Here is a 24,835-nt window from a genome sequence, read left to right as displayed (position 1 = left end):
TGGGAATAAAAAAAATTTGAGTGAGCTTTGCAGCTAACGAAAGTTTAATACAAAAGAGGATATATCTTTTATCTATTAACCAGCATTGTTCACCTTTGATATCACACATCTTCTCATGTTTCAGTCACTTCATTCAAACGATCAGATAATACCATTTATTTCTCGATTTACTGTTCTAAAGTAAAAAAGACTTGCATGTTATTGTACCTTTCATGATCTCAGGACGTCTCTAAGCGCTCGCTTTACATCCAATGAAATACGTATGAAGTGTCGTCACTGTTGTGATGTGACACAGCAGCCAATTTCCCACCAACAACAATGAGAAAAATGACCAGGTCATTTGTTTTAGGTGTTGGTTAAGGGATAAGTGTTGGCCAGGACATTGAATAGTGCCCTAGGATCTTTTGCATCCACCCAAGAAGGCAGATAGGGCCTTGAATTAATGTCTCATTTGAGACGGCACTGCTGACAGTGCAGCGCTCCCTCAGTGCTGCACTGGAGTGCCAGACTAAATTGTGTGCTCAAGTCTCTGGCATGGGATTTGAACCCACAACCTTCTGACTCCCAACTGAGCCAAGGCTGACACCTATTTACGTTACTTAATTTTATAGTTTTAGATTATTCATTTTTAGCACAAAATGACTTTGAATTGGGCTGCAATGGAATTCTGTTCCAAAATAAATTTGAAACAGCAATGTTGGCATTGATTCGTAGATTGAAGATTATCAACGGAAGAACAAGGGGGAGGTTAGAAGCAAGTGTTACGATAACATAGAATGCTTTACTGAGGCAGGGACCATAATATAATTTATGAAGGAATTGCATAGATATTTGAAAGTGTTGCAGGATATGGGGAAAATGTAGGAAAATAGCGCTAACTAGCTCCAGTTGAATAGCTGACACTAACACCAGTGTAATGGGCTCATCGGCCTCCCTTGGTGCTGTGAATCCATGTGCTCCATGATTAACATGTGCTCTTTGGTTCGCTATATTTCGCATTCATTTTTACAGTAAATGACAATTCTTGGCAGTGGATTTGTGACCCTTCTACATTACTCCTATATGATTTGTGTCATTCTGTGCAGTTAAGCAAGTCTCAGTGACTGAGGCAGAGTCCATAGACTTCAGTATGAAGTGCTGAGGGAGAAGGTGCAGCTAGGGTGAGTTTAGTTGATGAGGCTTTAGGGCAGATTCTCTTAGGTCTGTGGCCAGGTCCATTGGATCATCTGGGCACAGCAAACGTCGGAATATCGGGTGATTCCGAGCGCAAGTGTAAAGGATCTCTTCCTCATTTTCATTTAGATAGAGGAAAGTCTGGTGGCTTCATTTGCATGGGCTGTGACCCAGCCAACCTCCTGGTATTGGCTACGTGTAAAATATCCAGTACACCTGGGCACAGATCAATGTTCCCTGTTGTAATGTATTTGCTTCAAGGGTTCTTTGCTTAGGAATTCATAGCACCCATTGCTATTAAGAACTAGTTGGTTTATTAGCAAAGGTTTAACAATCACACTACACGTGACCAGTTCATCCACCAGGCTCACAACCACCTGCCTCATCGTGGATCTCCTGAACCCAACTGACTGGGGTTTTATTGAGTCTTGCGACCATCACGCGACTGGCTAAGCCACTCACAACCCAACAGCTCCACCAATCTGTGAGCATCCTCACAGGTGCATACATTACACCTGCAATTTTGGTGCATTGTCCCTTTAACAGGCTGCGCAGCCCATCCACATTTTTGTGGCTGCGCGGTTTCTTGCATTGAGAAGCCGGTGAGCGGCGTGCACTGGACCTCCGGACCACTGCGCGGCCACACAACTCAGCGGGAACGTTGGCACAGACCCAAGAAAATCACCCCCTGTGATGCCTTGAGTACCCTCCCTCAGATGCCTGTAATGGAATGGCAGCTCCCACTAGGTAAAAATGTTGAACTCACCGATCACAGAACCACAAGAGTTTACAGCACAGAAGGAGGCCATGGAACTGAAAACACGCGGTCCTCTGTAGTGGGCAGGCGATTCCCAATGCTCGTCTTACGCCCGGGTGGCAAGGCGAAATTCTAACCCACCATCTTCTATACCCACTTGAAAAGACAAACCTTTCCTTTTATTCGCGTCTCGTGGCAACTCTGACAACACAGCACTCCCTTAGTTTGCTGCATTGAAGCATCAGCCGAGATTATGTGCTCGAGTGGAGCTTGAATCTTAGTGACGATAGAATAGTTTTTGGACTGAGTAAGCTCTGTGAGCTCAACTGTGTAATGCTTAGTTTATATCTGAAAGAAAGACTTTCATTTGCATAGGGCCTTTCACGACCACCAGACGTCTCAAAGCGCTTTACAGCCAATGAAGTACTTTTTGAAGTGAAGTCACTGTTGTAATGTGGGAAATAATATAACAGAGGCAAGAATATAACCCAACTGAGCGACACTAACTACAACGAGGACAATGATGGGATTAAAAGTGTGCATATTACTTTAGACAGGCACCAATATCCGAGGCTAGCAGCTTTTTGGAGTTGCTGCATTGAGCTAATGCATTTTAATTTAACAGATTAAATCCGAATGTCTACATTATGCCTTTGTCATACAGGGGTGGTTTAAGATGGGTTACCTGACCTTTTAAAGTGTTTATTGCACAAAGGATGAATAGAGATGGTAAATATATTTTTCATAGTATTTTTCTCAATATTTGGTACGCTTTTTGAGAAGTTGGCAACCTGCTACTCTCATCCCCTCTCTTCTTTAATCCCATTTTTGGAGTGCTGTAGACCAATCATGGGTGCAGGTCTGAATCCACTTTTGCTCGAGCCCCCGCCTGAGCTGTGTTGAGTGAGGAGGTGCGGACTGCAGACTGAGCGATTATGGGTTAATCTGGGAACATGGCATATATCTCCTGGTCTTTGGTCCTCGGCCAACCAGATAAAGAAAGAATAGAAAGAAAGAAAGAAAGACTTGCATTTATATAGCGCCTTTCACGACCACTGGATGTCTCAAAGCACATTACCGCCAATGAAGTACTTTTGGAGTGTAGTCTAGCTCAGAGCCCTCTCCTGGGTTCCGAATAAGCCTGGCATTGAGGCACTGAGCTTTCATGCTTGCCTTTTTATTACACTTTGACCCTTTAGAATTTTGCTGCACAGTGGCCCTTTTTGTTTTTGCCTTGGGTTTCTCCTCCCTCCACTTTTACTCATCTCCTTTCTGTCTTTTGCTTTTGTCTCCATTTTGTTTCCTTCTGTCTCCCTGCATTGATTCCCATCCCCCTGCCATATTAGTTTAACTCCTCCCCAACAGCACAAGCAAACACTCTCCCTAGGACATTGGTTCCGGTCCTGCCCAGGTGCAGACCGTCCGGTTTGTACTGGTCCCACCTCCCCCAGAACCAGTTCCAATTCCGCAGGAATTTGAATCCCTCCCTGCTGCACCACTGCTCAAGCCACGTATTCATCTGAGCTATCCTGCGATTCCTACTCTGACTAGCTCGTGGCGCTGATAGCAATCCCGAGATTACTACTTTTGAGGTCCTACGTTTTAATTTAGCTCCTAGCTCCTTAAATCCGTCTCGTAGGACCTCATTCCTTTTTTTACCTATATCGTTGGTACCAATGTGCACCACGACAACTGGCTGTTCACCCTCCCTTTTCAGAATGTCCTGCACCCGCTCTGAGACATCCTTGACCCTTGCACCAGGGAGGCAACATACCATCCTGGAGTCTCTGTTGCGGCCGCAGAAACGTCTATCTATTCCCCTTACCATTGAATCCCCTATCACTATCGCTCTCCCACTCTTTTTCCTGCCCTCCTGTACAACAGAGCCAGCCATGGTGCCATGAACTTGGCTGCTGCTGCTCTCCCCCGATGAGTCATCCCCCTTGAATCTGTCCAGTAAAGTAAATTATTATTATACAAAAATGATTTATGTTGCATAATTAGAATTCATGCCAGCAACCAATGGCTTATACAAACATATATATCTTGGCTGATAGGTTTCATTCCCTTATGCACAAAGAGCTCATGAATTCATTTTGTGGCACTTAATTTTTTCTGCTCCGACTGTTCTTCCTTCTTGAGCAAAACCTGCCTACATTTGTACTATACAAATAAAGAACTGGGTTCAGGTAAAACCCCCTGTTGCAGAACAAAATGAAGGCTGAGAACAGGTGTCTCCATATCCAGAGCTGCACAAATCATCTTTTCAGCAGAATGGATTATTTTTTAACACGTGTTCGAATGCTCAAAGATTTCTTTCCCACCTGAATGTTAGCAGCAATTTTCAGAGTGAGGTACTTCAGCATTTTATTGCATTTTCTGTCAAATGTCGTAAAATTTATTCATCGTAAACATAAAGTGAAAAGGCATGTTATAGATTCCTCAATCATGTAAATGTGTGAAAAATAAAAATGAATTCTATTGACTTAAAGGAATAACAGCGGCTTATTCTTCACGAGTTAGTCAGTTAGTTATCGGTAATAATGAACTTGTTAAGTGTGTGTTGATTCATGTATTAAGCTCACTTGTTGAAATGAATTTAAAGTGGTTAATTTATGGGCACATACTGTTGAAAGCGGGGCTCAATTCTAACGCATGGCTCTTCTTTCTCCATTTCCGAGACAGACCTGGGGCAGAGGGGAAGCTTCACCCGGAGAGGCTCACTCGTTTCCAAGAACAGACCGAGACTGGGTTTCAGTTTATCCTGCGTGCCAAAGCGCACGGCAATACCGCGACACCGGGTCATGAGCTTAGTCTCCGTGATGTCTTCCCGGCATTTCCATCCAACTAAATCATCCACGATGCCCTCCTTTGCGGAGTTTGACATGTCCGTTGTTGGCTATGGGTATGAAACAGAGATATCAATCACTAATAGCGCAGGCACTGATCACTGTGGTACAGACTAACGTGGTCACAGAGATGATCCTGGTAGAGCTGTGTTCACCGGTGAGCAAAGCAGTGCGGCACATATAAAATCAAATCAAATCTAAAATTTCATCAATCTGATTTACTAGCATGGTGCCAGGGATAAGAGAGTACATTTACGTGGATAGACTGGAGAAGCTGGGCTTGTTCTCCTTGGAGCAGAGAAGGCGAAGAGCAGATTTGATAGAGGTGTTCAAAATCATGAAGTGCTGTGGGATCTGTTAATTCCACCTGTGAGAGCAGACTTGGCCTCGGTTTAACGTCTCATCCGAAAGACGGCACCTCCGACAGTGCAGCACTCCCTCAGCATTGCACTGGGAGTGTCAGCCTGGAATTTTGTACGCAGGTCTCTGGAGTGGGACTTGAACCCACAACCTTCTGACACAGGGGCCAGTGTGCTACCTGAGCCACAGCTGACACTAAAGAGGGAGCGTCCTTGAACCAGCCCAGTAAAGTAAATTTTTACAAAAATGATTTACGTTGCATAGTTAGAATTCATGCCAGCAACCTGTGGCTTATACAAACATAAATAAATAGAAGTTATTTCCAATGGCTGAAGGGTCGATAACCAGAGGGCACAGATTTAAGGTGATTGACAGAAGAACCAGAGGCGATTGGAGGAAAAACCTTTTTACGCAGCGAGTGGTTAGGATTTGAATATACTGCCTGAGAGGGTGATGGAAACAAATTCAACAGCAGCCTTCAAAATGGAATGGGATAAATACTTGAAGGGGAAAAAATTGCAGGAGTATGGTGAACGAGTGGGGGAGTGGGACTAACTCGACTGCTGTTCGAAACAGCTGGTGCAGACTCGATGGGCCGAATGGCCTCCTTCTATGATGTACTATTCTGTGATTCACTGAGTTGAGAGAAAATTGAAATGGGCAAAGATGGTTCGGTGCTCTAGGATTGGTGAATAAAGGAGGGACAAACATGAAATGTATCCAGTGAGAAAGAAGAGAATTCCGTGAGAGACTTAACGTTGGGAACTTAGAAAGAAAAGAAAGGACTTACATTTATATAGTGCCTTTCACATTCCAAAGCACTTCTCAGCCAATGAAGTACTTTTGAAATGCAGTCACTGTTGTTAAGTAGGGAAACACGGCAGTTAATTACCACAACGCAAGGTCCCACAAATTAGATAAATGACCAGATAATCTGTTTTATTGGTGTTGATTGAAGGATGAATGTTGGGCAGGACACCGGGAGAACTCTTGTCTTTGAATAGTGCCATGGGATCTTTTACGTCCACCTTAGAGGGGAAAAAGTGGCCTCTATTTAATGTCTCATCTCTCAGGTGGATGTAAAAGATCCTATGTCACTATTTCGAAGAAGAGTAGGGGAGTTATTCCCGGTATCCTGGCCAATATTTATCTCTCAATCAACATAACAAAAACACAGATTATCTGGTCATTATTACGTTGCTATTTTTGGGAGCTTGCTGTGCGCAAATTGGCTGCCGCGTTTCCCACATTACAACAGTGACCACACGCCAAAATGTACTTCATTGGGGCTTTGAGACGTCCAGTGGTCATTAAGATGCTCTTTTTTTTCTTTATATTGCACAGAAGTGTTAGCCTAGATTACATGCTCCAGGCTCTGGAGTGGGACTCGAACCCACGACCTTTGGGGTCAGAGGTGAGAGGGAGTGCCACCATGGAGTATGGGGCATCTGGAAAATTGTAATTAACCTCTTGAGGCCTGATACCAAAAGACAACAGTCGTAACAGCCAGATGAGATTTTAGTCTCGCTCTGGGTTGGAAGCTTTTCATCAGTCAGCCAGTTGTGAAATGACAAGTAGACTTACGACAGCATTTCTAACCTGGCTTCCATTCAAGGTCTAGCAATCCCAGTGTTGTAATTACAGATATTAACTTCTAATGAGTGGTGTGTCAGCAGATGGTGGATCCGCAAGGAAGGAAGATTAAAGCTGATGGTGCCTTGCTGTTTACGTGCATTACATTTTCTCATTGTGAAGATAGGGTTGTCAATGTTTGCCCAGTCCACAGCCAGATTGTGGCAGTGCATTTAACAAAATATGCCATGCATATGTACAAAACAAAGTGCCTGTGCATCTAGGAGAATGAAACAGCCCCGCTCTGTATTTTTACAAATTCATTCATGGGATGTGGGCGTCGCTGGCAAGGCCAGCGTTTACTGCCCAGCCATAGTTCCCCTGAGAAGGTGGTCTTATAGAATAGAATCATAGAATGGTTTCAGCACGGAAGAAGGCCATTCGGCCCGCTAAGCCTGTGCTGACTCTCAGCCAGTCCCACTCCCCCACCCTTTCCCCATAGCCTTGCAAATTTATTTTCCTTCAGGTACTTATCCAACTCCCTTTTGAAAGCCACAATTGATTCTGCCTCCACCACCCTTTCAGGCAGTGCATTCCAGATCCTAACCAGTCGCTGTGTACAAAAGTATTTTCTTATGTCTCCGATAGTTATTTTGCCAATCACCTTAAATCTGTGTCCTCTGGTTCTTGACCCTTCTGCCAATGGGAACAGTTTCTCTCTATGTGTACTCTGTCCAGACCCGTCATGATTTTGAACACCTCCATCAAATCTCCTCTCAAGTCTTCTTGAACCGCTGCAGTATGGTGAAGGTGCTCCCATAGTGCTGTTAGGGCGGGAGTTCCAGGATTTTGACCCAGTGATGAAGAAACGGTGATATATTTCCAAGTCAGGATGGTGTGTGACTTGGAGGGGAACGTGGAGGTGATGATGCTGCCATGCGTTGGCTGCCCTTGTCCTTCTAGGTGGCAGAGGTCGCGGTTTTGTTAGGTGCTGCCGAAGAAGTCTTGGCGAGTTGCTGCAGTGCATCCTGGAGATAGTACTTACTGCAGTATGTGCACAGTTCTCAAAAAAAATCTATGATGGAAAACTAGCACTCAGGCTCATTTTCAACTTCTCTCCCTGGCTGGTAAATTGGCAAAGCTTGCTCAGAGAAGTAGGTTTTAAGGAAGGTCTTAAAGGAGGTGGAGAGGCAGAGAGGATGGCATCCATGTGCCCATGAAGCATGTTCCTGATGTTACCTGTGGTGACAAGGGAGGTCAGGTACTTCACCACAAGATGGAAGGGAGAACTCACCCTGGGGTTTTGCACATCTTTCAAGGGCAGAGTTGAGAGCAGAATTGGGTCTTGAGAATGAAAGGGCGGGGATGGCATATCACCCAGGGAGAGCTAAAGAGAAAAGAACGTAAAATGCAATTAAATTAAAAGGGGAGAATGATCTCCAATGGCACCAGACCTAACTCTCAGTTTGAATGTTTTGCCAGGTGTTGTTTCCTGCCCACACTGGCGACAGTAATGGGGATTAATGCGGAATCTCCGATCGTTGGTGGGATTGGGAACGGTAAGGAGTATGTTTCTATGCTTTGTTGGATTGTAACTGTGCCCGTTTTAGATGGTGATTAATTCTATGCTGATAACCACGGCTGAGATTCTTTAGTCCAATCATTTCCCACAAAGACCTTTTTATTGTTTTTACGAATGGTTGTTTAATTTCATTTAATCATCAATGTAACACAATCAATAACTCTGACTGAATGCAGGAAAAGAAAGCCCCATCCATATCCAGCCTATCCATTAGACGGGGTGACCTCATGCACTCGCTCCATAATCACCTACTCCTCGGCGAAGCAAATAATGTGATTTAAAAAAAACTGTCCAATTTCAAGCAAGGCCATTGGAAATTCCTCCCCAACTCCCTAAGTCAATCAAGCAAGCTCAGGGAGATTATGGTACCCATGGTGCATGTTTAATACATGGTAAGGGTGCAAATTAAGTTAATAATTATATTGTCCTCATCCAAGGCACCAATTATCCCAATCTATGCTTTATTGATAGGAGAAACTTTGAACCTAACCCTAACCCTACCCTTGACCCTTGACATTAACCCCAATGTTCACAGCAGAAAGCAGCCTACCAATTGGCAGCACATTTGTAGCGTTTGTTCAGTAAGCCAATAAAAGTGGTTGGTTCTGGAAGTGGAGAGATTCACAATGGTACAACAACAACTTGCATTTCAATAGCACCTTTAACGTACTAAAACATCCCAAGGTGCTTCTCAGGAGCGTTGCCAGACAAAATTTGACACAGAGCCACTTAAAGATATATTAGGACAGGAAAGAGGTAGGTTTTAAGGAGCATCTTAGAAGAGAGGGAAGTGGTGGGATGATAGAAATCAGGGATGCGCAAGAGGCCGGGATTGGAGGAGCGCAGAAATCTCGGAGAGTTGTAGGTAGGTTTTAAGGAGTGTCTTGAAGGAGGAAAGAGAGAGAGGCAGAGAAGTTTAGGCAGGGAGTTCCAGAGCTTGGGGCCCAGGCAACAAAAGGCACGGCCACTGATAATTTATAATCGGGGATGCTCAAGTGGGCAGAATTAGAGGAGCGCAGATATCGTGAGGAATTTTGGGGTGTCTGGAGGAGATTACAGAGCAAGGGAAAGGGCAAGGCCATGGAGGATTTGAAAAAAAGGATGGGAATTTTAAATTCAATGTATTGCCGGACTGGGAGCCAATGTAGTTCAGCAAGCACAGGACTGGTATGTGAACGGGACTTGGTGTGAGTTAGAACATAGGCAGCAGAGCTTTGCATGGGGGAAAGTGGGAGGCCTGCCAGGACATCATTGGAATAGTCATAATGATAATACGGTAGAGGATGCCCTTCTTAAGTTCTGACTAAAGCCCACTACTAAGCAGATGGAGCTTTGCTATGCAGCTAGCGTGGGTTGGAATCATGGAATCATAGAATGATTACAGTGCAGAAGGAGGCCATTCGGCCCGTCGAGCCCGTGCCGGCTCTCTGCAAGAGTACCTCAGCTAGTCCCACTCCCTCGCCCTTTCCCCGTAGCCCTGCAAATTTTTTCCTTCAGGTACTTATCCAATTCCCTTTTGAAAGCCACAATTGAGTCTGCCTCCACCACCCTCTCAGTCAGTGCATTCCAGATCCGAACCACTTGTTGCGTAAAACAAGTTTTTCCTTCTGTCGCCTTTGGATCTTCTGCCAATCACTTTAAATCTGTGTCCTCTGGTTCTCGACCCTTCCGCCAATGGGAACAGTTTCTCTCTATCTACTCTGTCCAGACCCCTCATGATTTGGAACACCTCGATCAAATCTCCTCTCAACCTTCTCTGCTCTAAGGAGAACAACCCCAGCTTCTCCAGTCTATCCACATAACTGAAGTCCCTCATTCCTGGAACCATTCTCGTCAATCTTTTCTGCTCCCTCTCCAAGGCCTTCACATCCTTCCTAAAGCGCGGTGCCCAGAATTGGACACACTAACTCCAGTTGAGGCCGAACCAGTGTTTCATAAAGGTTCATCATGATTTTGCAGCGTCTGATGCCGATCCCTCGTGACAGGTGTGCAGAAGGAGTGTGGCACATTGCAATTCTATTCGCTTTGATACGCTCAAAACCTCAGCGAGGAAGCAAGCACACTTGCCGGTTACTGACTGACTTCTGCTTTTGTTCCTAGGCTGCCGGGGCTTTCCACCGCCTGCTGGCTTCACTCACTCCACATGGTTCATGATCAGCAGCTTCAGTTCTGCTTTCGATGCCCATCCCATTCGCTTCCTGACACTCTTCCGTCACATGTCCAAAATGGAAAAAGATTACACTTGTTTATCAATCAGCATTTCAGCGCCAGAGAATCAGTTGGTCATTTCCACACAAGAGGAGGTGTTTGAACCCTTGGGTACGGTGCACTATCACTTCTATTACAATGTTGAACACTAGAAATGGCGAATTTATACTTGGTATTACACTGGTGTAGATCTGTAGTAGTTTCCCATAAGCTCAACTGGTAAATGCTTTTCTTACTGTGGGAATTGAGCCATGCCATGAAGGGGGATCGCACGTGTGATCTTCAGTCTGTTGTAGGTTAGCTTATCTCAATCGGGCTGGCAAGAATTCAACTGCAATGGTCCTCAATGCCCCTGGACCAAGGAGGGGATTAATGGACCAGGGTTCCTGCTCCTCAACGCAATGCATTGGACTATCTAAGTGAAATACTGGATGGTGGTTGATGCTCGTGGAACTGTACAAAGTTACAAATTATTTACAACACAGAAGCAGGCCATTTAGCCCAACAGGCTTGATTATGTTGCACGCACACATCCTCCACCCCTCTTCATTTAACCCCCTCAACTATTCCTTTCTCCCTCATGTGTTTATCCAGCTTCCCCTTGAATGCATCGGTGCTGTTCGCCTCAACTATTCCTTGTGGTAGCAAGTCCCACATTCTCACCACTCTCTGGGTAAAGACGTTTTCCTGAATTCCCTCCTGGATTTATTAGTGACTATCTTATATTGATGGCCCCTAGTTCTGGTTATGCTCGCAAGTGGAAACATCTTCTCTACGTCAACCCTATCAAACCCTTTCAGCTGTGGCTCAGTGGGCAGCACCCTCGCCTCTGAGTCGGAAGGATGTGGGTTCAGGTCCCACTCCAGGAACTTGAGCACATAAATCTAGGCTGCCACTCCAGTGTAGTGCTGAGGGAGCACTGCACTGTCGGAGGTGCCATCTTTCGGATGAGACTTTAAACCGAGGCCCCGTCTGCTCCCTCAGGTGGATGTAAAAACCCCACGGCACTATTTTGAAGAAGAGCAAGGGCAGTTATCCCCAGTGTCCTGGCCAATATTTATCTCTCAATCAACAAAACAAAACAGATTATCTGGTCATTGTCACATTGTTGCGTGCAAATTGGCTGCTGTGTTTCCTGCATTACAACAGTGACTACACTCCAAAAGTACTTCATTGGCTGTAAAGCACTTTTGAGACGTCCGGTGGTCATGAAAGGTGTTACATAAATCCAAGTCTTTCTTTCTTTCATAATCTTGAAGAGCTCTATCAGGCTACCTCTCCGACTTCTCTTTTCATGAGGAAAGAGCACCAGCTTGTTCAATCTGTCCTGATGAGTATAACCTCTCAGTTCTGGTATAATTCTAGTAAATCGTTTTTGTATCTTCTCTAGTGCTCAGTACGAATTCAGTAGGGGGGAGAGACATCCTGTTACTGCAGCAAGAATTATACCTAGTGATATAGAGTAATTGGTATCCCTTCTGAAATATTTACATTTATCCCAACTTCAATATTATTCTATTCCGCACAATCATGTGCAGGGGGGATTCAAAATAATTTACGATTTTAATTTTACTCTGAATTTTTGGCAACAAGAGAGCTGAGATTTCTGCTTTATTTCCATTTCTTAATTCGGCACCACATGATGATACCTAGCAACATGGGCGAGAGACAGGTGAGACTCAGGGTTGAACAAAGTGATACATAGCAATACTCACTTCTGTACTCTGCACACTCATTTTGGCTTGCATGTACATTATTCTAAAACGAGAATAAAACATACCTGCCTCACGCAAATGAGCTGTATATTCATGCGGAGGAAACTGAAATAGCCATTTTTTGAACATAAGAAATAGGATCAGGAATAGTCCATATGGCCCCTCAAGCCTCCTTCGCTATTCAATAAGATCACGGCTAACTTCTGCACAAATTGTGGTGGAATGAAGCTACCATTTGTCTTATTCCATCAAATGAAGGAAGAAAGAACTTGCATTTATATAGCGCCTTTCATGACTTCAGGATGTCCCAAGGCACTTTACCAGCTAATGAAGTACTTTTGAAATGTAGTCACTGTTGTAGTGTAGGAAACACAGCATCCAATTTGTGCACAGCAAGCTCCCACACACTGCATAGTGATAATGACCTGACCATCAACATTCTAACTACATTACCAGTTATTAGTGTGATCATTGCATTGTAGCACCTCACCAACTTCTTTCTAACTTTCAGGTCACCTGTCCTTTTATTAAACTTTTCTCCTCAAATAATTGAAGCTATTTGTGACTTGTGGGAACAGAGTAATGCACAGTAGAACAACAGAACATCAGTGGTGCCTAAGTGGCAGTATGGTAATAAAAAACAACTTCAACGAGTCAATGCAATGCTCCCAAAAAAAGGCAAGTGCGCCTCTCTCACAGGAGGGTGCACAAGTCTGCACTTGCACGGGGCTTGAAATAATGGGGAAATGGGGCTCGAATGCGGATGAAGCTGTGTGAGGCTTCATGAGGCCATTATAGGTGGTCCCTCGAACGAGGATGACTTGCTTCCACATGAGTTCACAGATGTTTCAATGAAGAACCCGATATTCCAGTCCTGAACTCCAATTGAGGGGGTGGAAGATGCCTGTGCATGGATTTTTTTAACGTGTGGTGACCGTTGCACATCAGCCACCACACGGGCTTGACAGAGCTAGGTCTTGGTCCAGTGGCGAGGGATGAACCAGGATGACTGGAGACCAGCTCCATGAGGAACCTAACCTTGTTGGTGGACCTCAACATCAAGTGATAATAGATTTTGTTTTGTAACATGGAGGGAAATGGCACTAACTTGCTGTTACCGCTGATAGTGAAAATTGGACACTCATTACCTGCCTGTTGCCAACATTGGGTCTGATGGCATGTCAGTCCTGCTTGCTCGCCCATTCCTGTGCCCAAGGCGGTGACTCCAAGCCACCACCCAAGCCCCTGTAGCCAGATATTCAGAGGTGTTTCAACGGCATGGGAATAAAATAGGAATAAACTCCTACCTCAAGCATGTGAACTGTATATTCATGCGGAGGAAACTGAAATGGGAATTTTTTAACTTCTAGACAAAGTGTGGTCAGTGCAGCGTTGCAATGAAGCTTCCATTTACTTTATTCCATCAAAGGAAGAAAGAACGAAAGAACTTGCAATTTGACAGCACCTTTCACCACTTTAGGATGTCCCAAAGCACTTTACCAGCTAATGAAGTACTTTTGAAGTGTAGTCACTGGTGTGATGTAAGCATGGGACTCTGCTCGGAGATTTCCCTTGCTACGAGTCACTGCAACATCCTATCATTGCCTCCATATTGGTTGACGTTTGGATTGGGACATTCGGGACTAGAAATTCGTTTGATTGGCGCCAACTGGGCACTAAGCCCCTCCCGCCTTCCCGCCGCGCTGTCAGCGCCTGCCGCGAACGTCAGTGAAGGTTTAGCAGCGACACTGACAGTTTGCGCTGCACTCGCTAGCCCCGCCCATTGGGTGACATCACCAAGTATGCAACGCCCCCGTAGCCCCACATTTGCAAAATTCACACTCTCGCCTGCGGTAGCGCCTGGTGCTAAGACCGGCCAGGGAAAGCAGTCGGTCCGGCGACGATCCCAGGGTGATATTGTCCGGACTGCAAGGTAAGTGCTGAAATTTCAGTTTTTCAACTTTTATTTAGGAGTGGGTGAGGTTTATTGAATTTTTCAACAGGATTTTCTTTTCATCTTCAGGCGCTAGGATGCCGGCATCCTCGCACCAAAAATTGAATCGGCCTCTTGCGCTATCACTCCGTTAGCGCCCGAAGAGGAGCCCTTAGCACTCCACTCTCTTCTAGGTGCGATTCAACTAATTATCGCACTTTGAGGTGGTAGACATCGCCCGCCGCTAAAGGTACCGCCCAGTAGTATCACCGCCTCAAAGCGGGCCATACCGAATTTCCAGCCCTCAAGGTTTACCCCACTGCCTATATTTGTTATTTTGGATTATCTCCCATTCTTATCTATCTCTGATCCATGACTCGGAGGATGTCCTGCCCGCTCGCTTTGAGTACTCTTTGCTAATGCTTGCCTCAAGGAGGTTTATATTCTAGTTTCCCTTCTCTCCCCCTGGAGAAAGCCACGGCCTTCGTACTGCAGCTCTTTCCAATGGCACGGCTGAGGCCTAAAACTCAAATGTGTTGGTTTTCCACAACCCCCAACATGCCTTGGGTTCAGGGCAGTTTAAACAGCGCTCCGCAGGTAGTAGGTAGAAGAGAAATGACCCAAGTTGTTGGCAGTGACATTTACATGAACTCTACAAAATGTCTTAATACTACCACCTGAATATTTCTTCTTGTTGTTAATGTGCATTTTAGATTGGAATGATTCGTGCCAGACCCAGCAGTCTTCTGCACTAACCTCGGTTGAATTCAACATCTCCAAGCACTTACTTGTCGATCAGTGGCACCACTTAGCCGTGGTGCTGAGCAAGGATGCTCGAAGAAATAGCACTGTGCTGGCATACTTAAATGGAAAAATCGTAGGAACAGCCAAGGTGGATCATGTGGCTTTTCATTTTGAATGGATGTTGTAATGTATTTGCTTCATGGGTTCTTTGCTTAAGAATTCACAGCAACACATTGTTAATAAACCAACTAGTTCTTATTGGAAAGGTTTAACAATCACACTGCACATTACCAGTTCGTCCATAAGGCTCACAACCGCCTACCTCATGGTGGATGACCTAGACCCAATTGACTGGAGTTTTACTGAGTCTTGTGAACATCACGTGACTGGCTAAGCCACTCACAATGCAACAGCTCCACAAACCTGTGAGCATTCTCACTGGTGCATACATTGCAGATGTAATTTAACAAACGTGCAGTTTCCATTGCATTCATATATATTTTAACGTTGAAAGAAAAAATCACATTGTTTCCTTTGTGGGACATTCTGATATTAATAAAGAAGTGATGGTTTGGATTTGGATATTTTGCAGAGTTCCTCTCCCTGGAATTCAAAGCCTCAAACTTCCACCATCGTAGTACTCACCAGGCTCCACAAATCAGATTCAAAATCCTTTTCCTTACTTTTAGGCACCTTGATGGAATTGCCCCACCTTATGGTAGTCACTGGCTTCAACAGAAAGTGGGGTTTGTGGACAGGAATTGTGCACCCTACACAACAATAATCTGTATAGATATGTGCAATACTCCAGAGATGCTTGTTTTTGAAGAGGAAAATCATCAAAGAACTCTTGTTGGTTAAATACCAATGTGCACATGTATTTTACATTTATAGATGGTGTTCCAAACTGAGATAATATGAATAAAGACCCCACCATAAGCAAGGGTTTTTCCCCATTATCAAACTGATAGAAAATCATGGTTACAGTCATGGGATTCACGAAATCCTGAACCCAGTATCATAGAAATGACAGGAGTCAAGGGTTATGGGGAGTGGGCAGGGAAGTGGAGTTGAGACCAAGATCAGATCAGCCCTGATCTTATTGAATGGCGGAGCAGGCTCGAGGGGCCAAATGGCCTGCTCCTGTTCTTATTTCTTATAAAATCACAGAAATTTACAGCACGGAAGGAGCCCACTTCGGCCCATCGTGTCTGCGCTGGCCAGCAAAGAGCGATCCAGCATAATTCCACTTTCCAGCTCTTGGTCCATAGCCCTGTAGGTTACAACACTTCAAGTGCACATCCAAATAAATTTTAAATGTGGTGAGGGTTTCTGCCCTAAGATAATGTTTTGCCTAATGCGATGAAATACTGTAGCGTATCGTGAATTGTTTACAGTAATTCTGCCTTACCGTTAACAGATACAGTACATTCAGACCTTTCCAGGAATGCACTTTTCCTTGGATTCATCAGCTGTTATCGATGTCCATGGAATTATTGGAACTCCCCAGATCTGGAATCAGAGCTCCTCATTGGTTTGGCGCCTCGGCCCAACGTACCTATTTGAAGAGGTGACGTCTTCACAAACTGTTGGAGTCATTTATCAATTGGGACCAAACTATTTAGGAAACTTTCAATCTGTTTATTTGCCAGGTAGGCTGATGATAGACGGACTCCCAAAACTTCAGCTCGACTTCTTTCTCGAACTATAATCCCTTCATTCTCTGTTGTTTAAAAATAAATAATTTCTTGTATTATAGGGAATGATTTGACCAATAAGGTGGGTCCTTTGGCGCTTGTGGCAGAAGAGAAAGTATCCTTTGGTATCAACGTCGTGTCATCAACAGTGATGACTGTTACAGATATCAGAAATAATTACAATGAAGTGGATAGCCGATTAATCTCAAGTGAGGTATGTTCACTAATTTGTTTTACAAACGATCCTGCGGTTATTAAATTGAAATCTTTTTTAATTGTACAGCGGCAACTCATGTGAAAGCCACTTAGAAAACTGGTAAGTGGGACTGGGACTAGTTTTACTGGAGCAGAGAAGGTTAAGAGAAGATTTAATAGAGGTGTTGTTAAAATTCTGACGCAATAAGGGAATAAGGGGTGTGGGGAGCGGGCAGGGAAGTGGACCTGAGTCCATGATCGGATCAGCCATGATCGTGTTAAATGGCGGCGCGGTCTCAAGGGGCCATGTGGCCTACTCCTGCTCCTATTTCTTATGTTCGTATTGTTATGCTCATAATAAAGTGATACAACTGAGTACTGTATGCAATAAGTAAGTGTGACCTTAGCTCCTTTAATTAAACTCCAGAGTGCTGGTACAGCATGGGAGGCCTGCTTATATACAGTGCTCCCAAGGAATGCTGGGATCCCTTGGGATTCCAACAGGTAGGCTCTCTGGTTGTGGTATGATTCAGGTTGTCAAGGGTTATATACATAACACTTATGAGATAGACTAAACAGGGAAAGACTGTTTGCTCTGGTCGAGGTGTCGTCAGTTTAAAATTGTCACTGAGAGAGTGAGAAAATGCATGAGGAGGAATTTCTTTATACAGTTGATGGAGCGTTGCCACAGGGAATAGTTGAGGCAGGGACTTTTGCCTCTTTTGAAGGAGAGTTAGATAAACATTTGAAGCACTGGAAGATACAGGGAGAGAGAGTAGGGCAGTGTGATTCGTTTTGGGTTGCTCCAGCAAAAAGCCGGCACAGTCTCTGTGCTGTACAAAATTCTTACAGGGCTTGAGAGGGTAGATTTGGGAGGATGTTTCCCCTGGCTGGGGAGTCTTAGAACCAGGGGTCACAGTCTCAGAATAAGGGGTCGGTCATTTAGGACTGAGTAAGGAAAAACTCAGAGGGTAGTGAATCTTTGGCATTCTCTACCCCAGAGGGCTGTGGGGGCTCAGTTGTTAAGTATATTCAAGACAGAGATAGATTTTTTGATATTAGGGGAATCAAGGGATATGGCGATGGTGCAGGAAAATGGAGTTGTGGTAGAAGATCAGCCGTGATCTTATTGAATGGCAGAGCAGGCTCGAGGGGCCAAATGGCCTACTCTAGCTCCTGATTCTTACGTTCTAAGGCCTATGGTTTGATCTTCCCAGCAGCTGTGTTGCCTTTACCATTGTTCATCTTTTCAAGACTAAAGAGGACTGAATATCCCATTAGCTCTTTTTACTCATTAAAATCTCTTTCCCGTTCGGAAGCTAGTTAGAAAGGCTCGGTCTAAAACCCCTGCAACCCTCCAAGATATTCTGGCTTCTTGCGTGTCTCTGCTTTTCTTTGTCCCACCATTGGTGGCCGAGCCTTCAACTGCCTGGGCCCTATGCTCTGGAATTCCCTCCCTAAACCTCTCCGCCTCTCTCCTCCTGAAAACCTACCTCTTTGACCAGTCTGTCCTAATATCTCTCTCTGCGGCTCGGTGTCAAACTATGTTTGATAACACTCCTGTGAAGTGCCTTGGGATGTTTCACTACATTAAAGGCACTACATAAATGCAAGCTGTTGTTGTTGTAGTTTGGGTGTACACGTGTGGAGCTTTGCCTTTCCTCGTCCCAAAGCCATGGCGATGGACAAAGTAACTGCCCTGCTCTGCTCACATCATGGTCAAGTATGTTGAAATAAGCAGTGTAACAGCATTTGATGCCTAGAAACATTTTGATTCTACTCCCTGATAACCAACTTCACCGAAGACTCACGTGGTTCTGAAATGTTTCCTATTTTCTGGTATTGATGTGGTGTTTTTTCCCCCTTTGGTTTGGTGCAGTTGGGAATTTCATCTCGAGATGACACAATGCCCATTGTTCTGGCAAAAAATACTGCCAGCCATCTCTCAGGTCCAGCCCGAACAATTGGGGCACCACTTGCAAGCTTCTTTGGTAAGAAACATTGTCTGCATGTTAATGTATGTACAGTAACACTAGACCACTGAATGTGCCTTCACCCTGTATACACTATACCTGTACCACCAGAGGGTGCTGCTGCTGGAGACCTAAGGGTCACCTGTACACTGCAGGTAACCAAGTATAAAAGGGAGCTCACCTCTTGGTGTCCTCACAGTTCAAGTACTATACCCTTACCTCATGGAGTCGTTATTAGAGTGCTTGCATATACTACAACTTTAATGCTAAAAAAGTGAAGGGTGTACTAATGATAGATGTGTAGTAAATTTAGAAATAACTGTTGACCTGGGATGTTGCCCATTATTGTTTACGTCCAACCCAGCTCGCACATCACATGGAAGGGCAATTTCCCTCTCCCCTTCTGCCCCGGAAGCATTGACTCCAGCTGAGGCGAGTGTGGTTCCATGTATACCAAGTGAACATGCTCCCCATCTCAGCTGAGATGGCGAGTGTCATCAACCTATTCAGCCTTGGGGCACGTCACAGCTGAGATGCAGCCTGTCCTCATCCGATCACTACCCACGTGCATTTTCCAGCACATCTCACTGGGTAGCAATCTAAAGTGGACCAGAGGTACTGAGGCCAATTAGAGTGCCCTCACTATCATTCCAGTTGAGTTCGGTTAATTCAGCACATACCAAGAATTGAATCCTGGACCATCTTGTAATGTATGCTCACAGTTTTGTCAAGCTGGGAGTGGCTTAGTGAGTCACGTGATGTTCACAAGACTCAATAAAACCCTAGCCAGTTGAGTTTGGGGAATCCACGATGAGGCAGGTGTTTGTGAGCCTGGTGGGTGAACTGGTAATGTGTAGTGTGATTGTTAAAGCTTTTGCTAATAAAGCAACTAGTTCCTTAATAGAAATGTGTTGCTATGAATTCATAGAAAGTAGGTGCAGGAGTAGGCCATTCAGCCCTTCCAGCCTGCACCACCATTCCGTATGATCATGGAACTTCAGTAACCCATTCCTGCTTTCTCTCCATATCCCTTGATCCTTTTAGCCATAAGGGCCACATCTAACTCCATTTTGAATATATCTAACGAACTGGCCTCAACAACTCTCTGCGGTAGGGAATTCCACAGGTTCATAATTCTCTGAGTGAAGAAGTTTCTCCCCATCTCGGTCCTATATGGCTTACCCCTTAGCTTTAGACTGTTACCCCTGGTTCTGGACTTCCCCAACATCAGGAACATTCTTCCTGCATCTAACCTGTCCAATCCCGTCAGAATTTTATATGTTTCTATGAGATCCCCTCTCATTCTTCTAAATTCCAGTGAATATAAGCCTAGTTGATCCAGTCTTTCTTCATATGTCAGTCCTGCCATTCTGGGAAATAGTCTGGTGAACTTTCACTGCACTCCCTCAATAGCAAGAATATCCTTCCTCAGATTAGGAGACCAAAACTGTACACAATATTCAAGGTGTGGTCTCACCAAAGCCCTGTACAACTGCAGTAAGACCTCCCTGCTCCTCTCTTCAAATCCCCTCGCTATGAAGACCAGCATGCCATTTGCTTTCTTTACTGCCTGCTTACCTGCATGCCTACCTTCAATGACTGATGTACCATGACACCCAGATCTCATTGCACCTCCCCTTTTACTAATCTGTCACCATTCAGATAATAATCTGCCTTCCTGTTTTTGCCGCCAAAGTGGATAACCTCACATTTATCCACATTATACTGCATCTTCCATGCATTTGCCCTTGAGCAAAGATCCCATGACACAAGTACAATGTGATCATTGTGGTTCAGTTCCAAGCCGTTCGGGGGGGGGGGGCGTCTATTGTATTTTTTTTAACCCGTGTAATGGTTAAACTTGTGTCAACCATGGCTCAGTGGTAGCACTCTGTGGCAGAAGATTGCAGGTTCAAGTCCCACTCCAGAGACTTGAGCACAAAAACCCAGGCTGACACTCCAGTGGAATGCTGAGGGAGTGCTGCACTGTCTGAGGTGACGCCCTTTGGATGAGACGTTAAACCGAGGCCCCCGTCTGCTCTCTCGGATGGACGCAAGAGATCCCACGGCACTATTTGAGAAAGAGCAGGGGAGTTCTCACTGCTGTGTGTAGGAGCTTGCTGTGTGACAAATTGCCTGCCTTGTTTTCCTACATTACAACAGTGCCTACACTTTAAAAGTACTTAATTGGCGGTATAGCACTTTGGGATATCCTGAGGTCGTGAATATATAAACGCAATCCTTTACTATTTTAAACTTGCAACCGATGTCTTTTCTTCCATTTATAACTCTGAAAGAAAATGACATTTAATGACTTCATTATCTGAGCAGTTACAATGTTGCTTTTACGTTTGCATCAGGTTTGGGGAGAGCCAAGCATGGGTACTTGGTCTGAAAATAGGAACTTTTTTGCACTAAAGGAAATTTTTGTGTTGATAACTATCATCCACTAAAGGAAACTCTTGTACCGCTAACTATCTTTTGGTGTGGCAGTTTGCTGGGATTATCTTTGTCACTCTGGCTGCATACCGCCACTATTACCATCAGAATGGATACAAGGGATTAACAAATGACTCGGTGTGGAAGTATTGCTGAAGGATTGACAAGAGCCCGAGAGCTCACGGAGATTGATAAGGGAATCATTTTGAAGATAATCCTCGTTATTTATTTGATTGCTATAATTAGTCCTTGGAAATTGTTCCCTTTGTCTTTTGAATGAGGCGACAACCAAAGCCCTATCTGCCCTGCACGACTGAATGGAGCCTGAAAAGGTCCCTTAGTGCACTTTGTAACGAGCAGACCTACTAAAGGCTGAGGTCCCGGACAAATTGCCCTGCCTAATTTCTATATCATTATTTACCCCATACTGTGACAACATTCTGTTCGAAACAAGTCATCAGGACCTTTAAGGCCTTTCTGATGAAATATTTTCAAAGGGTTTTTTTTTATTGCGGCAATTACACTGCCGTCTAGTCCCTTTTGAGTAAGTCCTTTAATTAAAAAAAACAAAATATCTCAATACTTTACCCGCCACGTAACAATTTACAGCACGTTTAATATGAAGGTTTCCAGTTCTATTGCACTATAGTGCCAGCTTAGCTCAATGGTATCTTGCCTCTGCGTCAGAAAGTTGTGTGTTCAAGCCCCACTCTAGGACTTCAGCGTGCTGATGCTTCAGTGCAGAACTGAGAGAGTGTTGCGTTATCACAGGCGATGGCTTTCGGATGAGGTGTTAAACCGAAGCCCTGTCCGCCTACTCACATGAATGTAAAATGTCTCGCAGTACTATTTGAATAAGAGCAGGGAGCTCTTTCTGGTGTTCTGGTCAACATTTAATCCCCAACCAATGCCAGCAAAACAACATTATTTGGTCATTTATTATTTTTTGTTTGAAGGACCTTCCAGTTGTAATGTATGCACCAATGAGGATGCTCACAGGTTTGTAGAGCTATTGAGTTGGGAGTGGCTTAGCCAGTCACGTGATGTTCACAAGACTCAATAAAACCCCAGCCAGTTGGGGTCAGGGAATCCGCGATGTAGCAGGTGGTTGTGAGCCTGGTGGATGAACTGGTAATGTGCAGTGTGATTGTTAAACCTTTTTGTAATAAACCAACTAGTTCTCAATAGCAATGTGTTGCTATGAATTCTTAAGCAAAGAACCCATGAAGCAAATACATTACACCCAGGGCAGAACTTGGTTCCCATGTTTGCCAACATAATAACAGTGACTGCACTTCAGAAACAAATTGTAATTCATTTGTTATAAAGTGCTTTGGACATGAAGAAAGAATAGCGCCATTCACAACCTCAGGATGTGAAGGTATTCCCATGGCGCTTTGTAGCCAATGAAGTACTTTTGAAGTGTAGTCACTGTTTTACAGTAGATAATGTGCCGTGTAAATGGAAGTTCTTTTCCCAGTCCAGAGCATCTTCAAAAATTAAATTGTTAAAAATTGGCATTGTCTATTGGCTTGGTAATAATCTTCGCTTATCGTCTAATATCCTAGAGACACCTGATCCCAGAGTTTGAACTCAAGTAAATTTTTGAAAGTATCTACCTTTGGTGAACCACTGGGTCAGGATAAGAAAAGCTAGTTCCATGCTATAGAAATGCATCTGCCTTCAGACCATCACTGAGGAGCATTGGTAGAGACCATGAGAATGCTCGTGGTCCACACAGCTTCAGCTGGTCAAGATGAACATATGATGGAAAGGCAGCAAGCGCACGATCTAAACAGCTGCTCTACAACTTATGAGTTTTATTCCATGTCTGGTTCCTTTTGAAACACAAGTAAAAGATTGACCTCTATGTGGTATTGTGTTTCTCAGTTTAGTTTGAAGATTGTACCATGTGAACACTCAACTGCCGTGATTTATCCTTTAGGCGTCCGAACATTTTTTTCAAATCCCGCTGCCAACTGTCTGCAGTTCGTCGGTGGTCCTGCTGTGATACTGGGCTTGGTTGCCATGGCGTCTGATGACCATGAAATGTATGCAGCTATTAAGGTTCTGATTTCTGCTCTGAACAGCAGTACACTGTGTGAGAAAGAGATGCACCGCATTAAAGGCTACAGGGTAAAACGACCAACTTTGAGATGATTCAAAGTATATTGGTAGCAGAGTGTATGCCATTCTAATAAACTGATCCTCGAAGTTTAGCAAATTTTAGTTAGACATTTGAGTATAAGTATGCATTGATTTTTAACTCTGCAAAACATTGGGAATATTCTGGTATCAGATTGCTTGCATAGTGTAAGTATTTTGGACAAGAATGATACACAATAGAAGACAAGTCAAAGAATGGTGGTCATAAGGATCTTTTACCCTAAACTGAAAAGAATAAAGGCAAGTTGCTGATAAAAATGAAGACAGGATCAAACTCCGAGTCATTGCCTTCGATTGCACGAGCTAAACAAGGTTGCAAGTTACTAAGTTATTCACTTTAGTTACTCAGTATTAAACTCGAGGCTCTCACTGTAACCACTACACGTAGGCAGTGCTAGATAAATATTCCAAACCCCTAGTTACTTACTTATTGTAATGATCCTGAGGGACTGGACTGTGGGAAGGTCCTTGTAACTCCTCCCACCACTGGGAGGGGCAAGTTGGGTATCTAAGGAGGATCCATGGAGAGGAAGAGTGAGATGGGGTGGTGGGGCATGGAACAGAAGGTAAAGTGCTGTTGCAGTTGCTGCCTTGTATCATAAAGTTTTTTAATTAAATCACGGGATGTGGGCATCACCGGCAAGTCCAGCATTTATTGCTTATCCCTAATTGCCCGTGAGAAGATGGTGATATACAATTGAGTGGCTTGCTCAGCCATTTCATGAGGGCAGTTACATAGAAACATAGAAACGTAGAAAATAGGTGCAGGAGTAGGCCATTCGGTCCTTCGAGCCTGCACCGCCATTCAATGAGTTCATGGCTGAACATGCAACTTCAGTACCCCATTCCTGCTTTCTCGCCATACCCTTTGATCCCCCGAGTAGTAAGGACTTCATCTAACTCCCTTTTGAATATATTTAGTGAATTGACCTCAACAACTTTCTGTGGTAGAGAATTCCACAGGTTCACCACTCTCTGGGTGAAGAAGTTTCTCCTCATCTCGGTTCTAAATGGCTTACCCCTTATTCTTAGACTGTGGCCCCTGGTTCCGCACTTCCCCAACATTGGGAACATTCTTCCTGCATCTAACCTGCCTGAACCCATCAGAATTTTAAATGTTTCTATGGGATCCCCTCTCATTCTTCTAAACTCCAGTGAATACAAGCCCAGTTGATCCAGTCTTTCTTGATATGTCAGTCCCGCCATCCCGGGAATCAGTCTGGTGAACCTTCGCTGCACTCCCTCAATAGCAAGAATGTCCTTCCTCAAGTTAGGAGACCAAAACTGTACACAATACTCCAGGTGTGGCCTCACAAAGGCCCTGTACAATTGTAGTAACACCTCCCTGCCCCTGTACTCAAATCCCCTCGCTATGAAGGCCAACATGCCATTTGCTTTCTTAACCGCCTGCTGTACCTGCATGCCAGCCTTCAATGACTGATGTACCATGACACCCAGGTCTCGTTGCACCT

General features: G+C 44.4%; 1 protein-coding gene across 1 annotated transcript in view; it reads left to right on the top strand.

Moving 5' to 3' along the window:
• The window catches only part of wdfy4 (WDFY family member 4), a 328,629-nt gene that overhangs the window by 63,488 nt on the left and 240,306 nt on the right, over nt 1-24,835 (top strand). The window contains exons 16-23 of the mRNA XM_070865753.1: nt 4,616-4,835; nt 8,194-8,270; nt 10,394-10,612; nt 14,863-15,041; nt 16,314-16,545; nt 16,653-16,804; nt 18,665-18,776; nt 23,143-23,333. Of these exons, the coding sequence (XP_070721854.1) occupies nt 4,616-4,835; nt 8,194-8,270; nt 10,394-10,612; nt 14,863-15,041; nt 16,314-16,545; nt 16,653-16,804; nt 18,665-18,776; nt 23,143-23,333 (1,382 nt within the window). The remainder of the gene's footprint in view (nt 1-4,615; nt 4,836-8,193; nt 8,271-10,393; nt 10,613-14,862; nt 15,042-16,313; nt 16,546-16,652; nt 16,805-18,664; nt 18,777-23,142; nt 23,334-24,835) is intronic.

Source organism: Pristiophorus japonicus, chromosome 22, assembly GCF_044704955.1.
Source record: "Pristiophorus japonicus isolate sPriJap1 chromosome 22, sPriJap1.hap1, whole genome shotgun sequence".
In the NCBI taxonomy this organism is placed as follows: domain Eukaryota; kingdom Metazoa; phylum Chordata; class Chondrichthyes; family Pristiophoridae; genus Pristiophorus; species Pristiophorus japonicus.
The sequence above is the reverse complement of the archived record's forward strand: the minus strand, read 5'-3'. Positions and strand labels throughout refer to the sequence as shown.